This window comes from Alligator sinensis, unplaced genomic scaffold (assembly GCF_000455745.1).
Source record: "Alligator sinensis unplaced genomic scaffold, ASM45574v1 scaffold1278_1, whole genome shotgun sequence".
Taxonomy (NCBI): domain Eukaryota; kingdom Metazoa; phylum Chordata; order Crocodylia; family Alligatoridae; genus Alligator; species Alligator sinensis.
Genome location: NW_005843297.1, coordinates 199,360 through 206,406, shown reverse-complemented (window position 1 = coordinate 206,406; position 7,047 = coordinate 199,360). Strand labels below are relative to the sequence as shown.

Below are 7,047 nucleotides of genomic sequence, written 5' to 3'. Positions count from 1 at the left end.
GTGACTACATATTGAGGAGCTATTTCCTAGCAGACATCTGAGAGTTGGTAAAGAGCAATAGAAGAGTAGCTCGCTTAGGAACATGCGTAAACTTCCTGTGGACTTAGATAAACTATTTTGGAGAAACGGTGTCAACCATGCAGGAAGTAGAAAAGACAACACAGGACAGGATTTAGAGTGAAGAGGGCTGTCTGGGATAAGGTGTACATTTAATGTTTTGGTTTCTAATGTGGAAGTTTCAGAAGGCTGTCTGGATGTCACTAAATTCACCACTGGTCCCAGATAAAACAGGAAGAGCAGAAAGTACCATGCCCAGCAAACTAGTGATTTGGGCATAGTACTGCCCCAAAGGCTTGGTCCAAGAATGGGAGAATTCTTGACCAGCGGAGCTGGAGGCGGGAGCCTGACATTTGTAGCAGTGTACTTGGCAGTTAGCTTATCTACATCTGTAAGGCTCAAACGCACTATGCTACTGGGAGTGCTACCTCCCCGCCCGAAATTAATATAACCAACCTTGCCTCTCAGCAATGCTTTTGGTTCTTTGACAGGCTCCGCCCAAAGCTGCTCCACTTCTACCAGTTAGGGAGGCAGCGGCGAAAGAGCAGCGTACTGAGTTGGAGTTTCTCCTCCTCTCCTATCTGAAACAGTGACTTCTCCGTGTAGCCCTGCCCTTGATTTCTGAAAACTTGCAGGCAATTAAACAATTGAAAGCTGAGTGTCAAGGGAGCTGGAGTAGATTTTGTAGCTTTAATATCACTGGCTAGTGCTGTGTTGAGATGGACTTTGTAGCTCCATTTAGAAGATCTAAGCGGGTGTTGGATGCAGGTTCTGAGACTCGTCAGGGAACGGTAGCCTTTGCGGAAATGTCCTTCTTTATGTAGTCAGTTATGGATTCAGTTGCCATTTTAGCCGAAACCTAAAATCAGACCCGATAATGTAATACAAGTATTCGGATCTTAGTTAATGAGTTTCTCCTGGTGTGCGATAATAGATATCACAAACATGGAGGTGAGACCTCAAACGTATGGAAAGTGAAGCCTTACATATAGGTAACAGTTTTTAACGAAAGACAAAAGGGGACAGCTTTGACTTGAGGAAAACAAGTCGAAAATTTCCTGCAGAAAATAGTCTTCTGCTATATGCACTCCTTTTGTCAAAACTCACATTACATACGTCCTGTTTTGTATAGAAATATACCAAGTAATAACATAGGCTGGATATTCTGTGCTTCCTCCAAAAAAGGCATGGTTCTGGCAAGGATGTCAAAGAGGAAAAAAAATGGCCAGATTTTCGAAATAGAGTATTCTAATCAGTAATAAATATAATTTATTGATAAAATATTGACATTCTTCATATCGAAAACACATTTACTTTAATTATAGCAGAAACCAAACTAGGGAAATCTAGCCAAAATTCGGTTATACAGCATGTTAGAAACTTTCACATGGATACAGACGATCCTTTGGATAAATATTTTCCAGAGCTGCTATGGTATGGATCTCTACTATCTACAGTGTATTATAAAATCTTTAATTCTTAAATCTCCAGACACCTGAAGTTGCTTTAATAAGCACCGGTTGTAAAAGTAACGGTAAATATTAGAATTTAAAAAAAAATACTAAGACAAACAAAAAACGGGTCCGAATATAACACTTGCATTTTTTCATTCCCTCTTCCTATATTTAAGATGATATATTAAGATGAAAAAAGGAATATACATAATATCCTTTAGGTAGTTGTCCTGTCACAATGACGCTTTCCAGCACTGTTCCACTCACTTTTTACAAATAAAACGCCAACGAGCATAACGTCCTGTCGCTTGGTGGCGCCGTTGCCTAATACGAGGAAAGCGTGACCTGCAGTAGCTGAAGTCCCGGCTCTCCGGCAGGAAAACACTGTCTCTAGGAAGAAGAAGCAGAAGCAGGAGAGCGGCTGTCTCGTCTCCCCCTTTTGAGAATGTCACAGAACATATCGACACAATTCAACTTGTGACATCTAAAGCGACTCGGTAGGAAATCGGGCTGGTGGGATGAACCGGGTGGGGGACCCGGAGGCAAAAACAAGGCGGAGCAGGCAAGCCGCGTCTGTCCTTCTGCTCCTGTGCGTGGGGGCGATCGGCTCGGAGACGGTGCGGTACTCGGTGCCGGAGGAAATGGAGAGCGGGTCCTTCGTGGCTAATGTGGCAAAGGATGTGGGGCTGGAGCCCAGGAGCCTGTCTGCTCGCAGGGCCCGCCTGGTGTCGGACGCCGCGAGCCGGCATTTCCAGCTGAATGGCAAGACTGGGGACTTGCTTATCAAAGAGAAACTGGACCGCGAGGAACTGTGCGGGCAGACGGAGCCCTGCCTTGTTCGCTTTGAGCTAGTCCTGGAGAATCCCTTGCAGTCGTACCGGGCCGAGGTGCGGGTTACTGACATAAACGATCACTTTCCGTTTTTTTCCAGAGCAGAATTCGTCTTTAAAATGCTCGAAACGACCCCTGCTGGGTCACGGTTTCCCCTGGAGAGCGCTCAGGATTTGGATGTGGGAAACAACAGCCTTCAAAGCTACAGCCTTAGCTCCAATGGGCATTTCCATGTACATATGGAGGAACAGAGCGACGGCACGAGACATGCGGAGCTAGTGCTGGACCAAGCCCTGGACCGAGAGCAACAGCCAGAGCTTAGTTTGCTACTCACTGCCCTGGACGGCGGCTCCCCGCCGAGGTCCGGCACTGCGCAAATCCGCGTCATTGTCCTCGATGCCAACGACAACCCTCCCGTTTTCTCCCGGGCCACTTACAAAGCCCAGGTTCTGGAAAACAGCCTCAGAAATTCCCTTGTTGTTACTGTTTCTGCCACCGATTTGGACGAGGGAAGCAACGGAGAAATCTCCTACTCCTTCAGCCAGAAATCCATAGAAAGTAGCATCGCCTTTCGTATCAGCGCCGTGTCGGGGGATATGCGGCTTCTGGAAGAACTGGATTTCGAAACGAGGAAGACCTATGAGCTCTACATTGAGGCCGCGGACGGCGGGGGCCTGTCGGCGCACTGCAAAGTCCTGGTGGAGGTGGTGGATGTGAACGACAACGCGCCAGAGGTGACCCTGACATCGCTCATGAGCCCCATCCCCGAGGACGCGCCCCCCGAGACGGTGGTGGCCCTGCTCAGCGTCAGGGACCGCGACTCCGGGGACAACGGGAGGGCAGCCTGCTCCATAGAGGACGCGCTGCCCTTCTCCCTGAAGGCGACGTTCCGGGACTCGTACGCGCTGGTCACGGAGCGGGCGCTGGACCGCGAGAGCGTGTCGGAGTACAACATCACGATCGTGGCGCGGGACCAGGGCGCCCCCAGCCTGTCCGCCGAGCAGAGGATCAGGGTGAGAGTGTCCGACATCAACGACAACGCGCCCGTGTTCAGCCAGGCGGCCTACACCATGCACGTGCGGGAGAACACGGCGCCCGGCACGGCGATCGGCACAGTGCGCGCCGCCGACGCGGACGCGGAGCACAACGCCCGAGTGACCTACTCGCTCGTGCCCGCCGGCGCCGGCGCCGGGGCCCTGCCCGTGCTCGCCTACGTGGCGGTGAACTCGGCGGACGGCAGCGTGTACGCGCTGCGCTCCCTGGACTACGAGCAGACGAGGCAGCTGGAGGTGGGCGTGAGAGCGACGGACGCCGGGTCCCCGGCGCTCAGCTCCGAGGCCGTGCTGCGCGTCGTGGTGCTGGACGAGAACGACAACGCGCCCTTCGTGCTGCACCCGCTGCAGAACAGCACGGCGGCGTGGAGCGAGCTGGTGCCGCGCTCGGCCGAGCCGGGCTACCTGGTGACCAAGGTGGTGGCGGTGGACGCGGACGCGGGGCAGAACGCCTGGCTGTCCTACCAGCTGCTCCGCGCCACGGAGCCGGGGCTCTTCGCCGTGGCGCTGCACAGCGGCGAAGTGAGGACGAGCCGGCCGCTGACGGAGCGCGACACGGTGAAGCACAGGCTTATTGTGCTCGTCAGGGACAGCGGGGAGTCGCCCCTGTCCTCCTCCGCCACCCTCAACATCCTGCTCGTGGACGGCTTTTCCGACGCCTACCTGCAGTCCGCTGATGCCGCCGCCGCCGCCGCCGCCGAAGGGGCCGACACAGGCGCTTTAACCATGTACCTAACCGTCTCCCTGTGCCTCGTGTCCTTCCTCTTCCTGCTGTCCGTCGTGACATTTGTCCTGCTCAAGGTGTGCCGGAGGAGAGGGGGCGGGGAGCAGTACACCAGTGCTCCCGGCACGTTGTATGGCGACGGCAACTTGCCGAGAGACTGGGTGGATGTGTCGGGGACCGGCACCCTGTCCAGGAGTTACCGATACGAAGTGTGCTTGAGCACGGGGTCGGGGAGCAGCGAATTCCGGTTTCTGAGGCCCCTCGTGCCCTGCCCTCCGCAGCAGGGGGGCTGCGTCGTGACGGGCTCCGGGAAGGAACGGGATCTTCTCACCGACTCTCATGCGCCCACCGACTTGGAAGGCGCCGACCAGGTAAGGGTTGGGTGGGCTCTTCCGCCCTTCATTCTCTATGAATAGGTCCTCAATTGTTTTGACTGGCGAATGTTGTTCATGTGTTATCAGTTTTCAAAATCTACTTTCGTTGCTTTATGGTGAACTCAGGTGCATTCTTGCAAACTGGACTCTTTTGGTTACATTAAACATCTGACATCAGTAGGTACGGTATGTAGCGGAGAGCATTACTTTCTGATTTAAACCGTGTTTCATTTTAGAGTACTACTGGTGCATTGGACGCTTTAAGTAAATTATTAGCCCGCGTTGGTAGTAATTATTTGGAACCTTCTAATAAGGTCTGCTTCTTTTAGACGACGGGAAAAGTCATGTTTCCCATTTATTTCTTGCATTATTGCTACCGTGAGAGCCTTACATAACCAGAGATGGTACGGGCAATATTCAGAGGCAATTATTACTGAGTAAGTTGTAGACCTCCTTCAAAACAGAAGTAAACTGAAAACGTGTGTTTCCGAAGTGGGGTACAATAACGGAGAATTTTTTTTTTAAATGGGACGTTTTAAGAACCTAATATATTTATTATTAGGAAATCCTTTTTTCTGGGCATTTTCTCTACACTTCCTCCAGTGTCTTTCCAAGACCATTATTCTGCATTCCTTTATGTTCCCCGTGCTCATTTGAAGTCTGTTGCCCAAGGCTCCTACAATGTGATAGCCTACCTGATCATAGAATTATAAAACCTAGAAAAGGGACCTCAGTAGTTGATCTATTCCAACCCCGTGATCAAAGCAGGACCATCCCCAACTATATCATCCCAGCCAAGGCTTTGTCTAGCCAGGTCTTAAAAATCTCCAAGGACAGAGATTCCACTTACCTCTCTAGGTAACCTGTTCCAGTGTTTTACTACTCTCCTAGTGAGAAAGTTCTTCCTAATATCTAACCTAAAGTTTCTTGCTGCAACTTGAGACAAATAATCCTTGTTCTGTCATCTGCCATGACTGAAAACAGTCTGGGTACATCCTCTCAGGAACCACACTTCAGGTAGTTGACAGTGGCTATTAAATCCTGTGTCAGTCTTCTCTTCTGTAGACTAATTAAGCACAGTTACCTCAGCCTCTCCTCATAAATCATGTGCCCCAAGCCCCTAACCATTTCTCTTGCCCTCTGCTGCACTCTATTCAACTGCTTCACATCCTTTGTGTAGTGGAGGCCCCAAAACTGAACACAGTACTCCATCTATGGCCTCACCAGTTGCTCAATAGAGGGGAATAATCACTTTTCGTGATCCGCTGGCAACACACCTACCAATGCAGCCCAGTATGCCGTTACCCTTCTTGGCAACAAGGGCACTCTTTTGGCTCACATTCAGCTTATTGTCCACTGTAACTCCCAGGTCTTTTTCTACAATAGCAGAGGAGAATTTTTTCAAGGGGATGTTTTAAGAACCTAATATATTTATTATTAGGAATTTTTTTAATAGCTTTCAGCATGGAGAAGATTTTCCTTGTGCCTTTCTCTTTCTTGTCACTCACTGCTATGTTTGCATCCATCCAGTGCATAACAATGTTTCTTGGCAATTTCTATGCACTTCCTCCAATGTCTTTCCAAGGCCATTATTCTGCATTTCTTTATGTCCCATGTTCTCATTCAAAGTCTGTTGCCCAGGGCCCCTACAATGCTATAGCCTACCAGATCACAGAATTATAGAATCATAGGAAAGGGATGGTAGGGACTAGAGTTCAGCTATTCCAACCTCCTGCTCAAATCAGGACCATCCTCAACTAGGTCATCCCAGTCAGGACTTTGTCTAGCTGTGTTTTAAAAACCTCTAACGATGGAGGTTCCACAACCTCTACAGGTAACTTGTTCCAGTGTTTTACAGCTCTCCTACTGAGATTTTTTTTGCTAATATCTAAGCTAAACTTCCCTTGCTACTACTTGAGACCATTGCTCTTTGAGTTTTCATCTGTCACCACTGAGAACAGCCTTGCTCCATCTGCTTTGGAACCACCCATTCAGGTAGTTATAGGCTGCTATTAAATTCCCTATCATTAGTCTTGCTTTCTATAGACTAGATAAACCGAGCTGCTCCAGCTTCTCCTGAAAATTCTTGTGCCCCAGACCCCTCATCGTCTTTGTTGCTCTCCCCTGGACTCCTTCCAACTTGTCCGCATCCTTTCTGTAGTGGGGGCCACAAAACTGGACAAAGTACTCCAGATGCCGCCTCACCAGTGCTGAATACAGGGGAACAATTACTTCCCTTGATCTGCTGGCAGCACTCCTATCAATGCAGCCCAGGATGTTATTAGTCATCCTGGCAACAAAGGCTCACTGTTGTCGTGAATCAGAGCAGCCGCCCGCAGCTTGTCTGACTCACACACCGGAGTGCTTAGATTTAGAGCTCGGCAGGCGGGTAGTGATGGATGGAGTGGAATTAACCAGGCACAGACACGTGTAGGTTACAGGAGTTTGTTTACTTACGTCGCCTAGATAGTGATGGACGACGCAGGCGAGCCTTTGTTCCATTACAGCTTCGGTTATAGAGTTGAGTATACGCGTATAACTTCGGTTACAGAGTC

At 50.0% G+C, this 7,047-nt stretch overlaps 1 protein-coding gene across 1 annotated transcript in view; it reads left to right on the top strand.

Annotated features, from left to right (window-relative positions):
- Window positions 1–2,029: 2,029 nt before the first annotated feature.
- LOC102388315 (protocadherin beta-16) overlaps window positions 2,030–7,047 on the top strand; it is a 17,867-nt gene continuing 12,849 nt past the window's right edge. Inside the window, exon 1 of the mRNA XM_006038255.2 lies at window positions 2,030–4,489. Within this exon, the coding sequence (XP_006038317.1) occupies window positions 2,030–4,489 (2,460 nt within the window). The remainder of the gene's footprint in view (window positions 4,490–7,047) is intronic.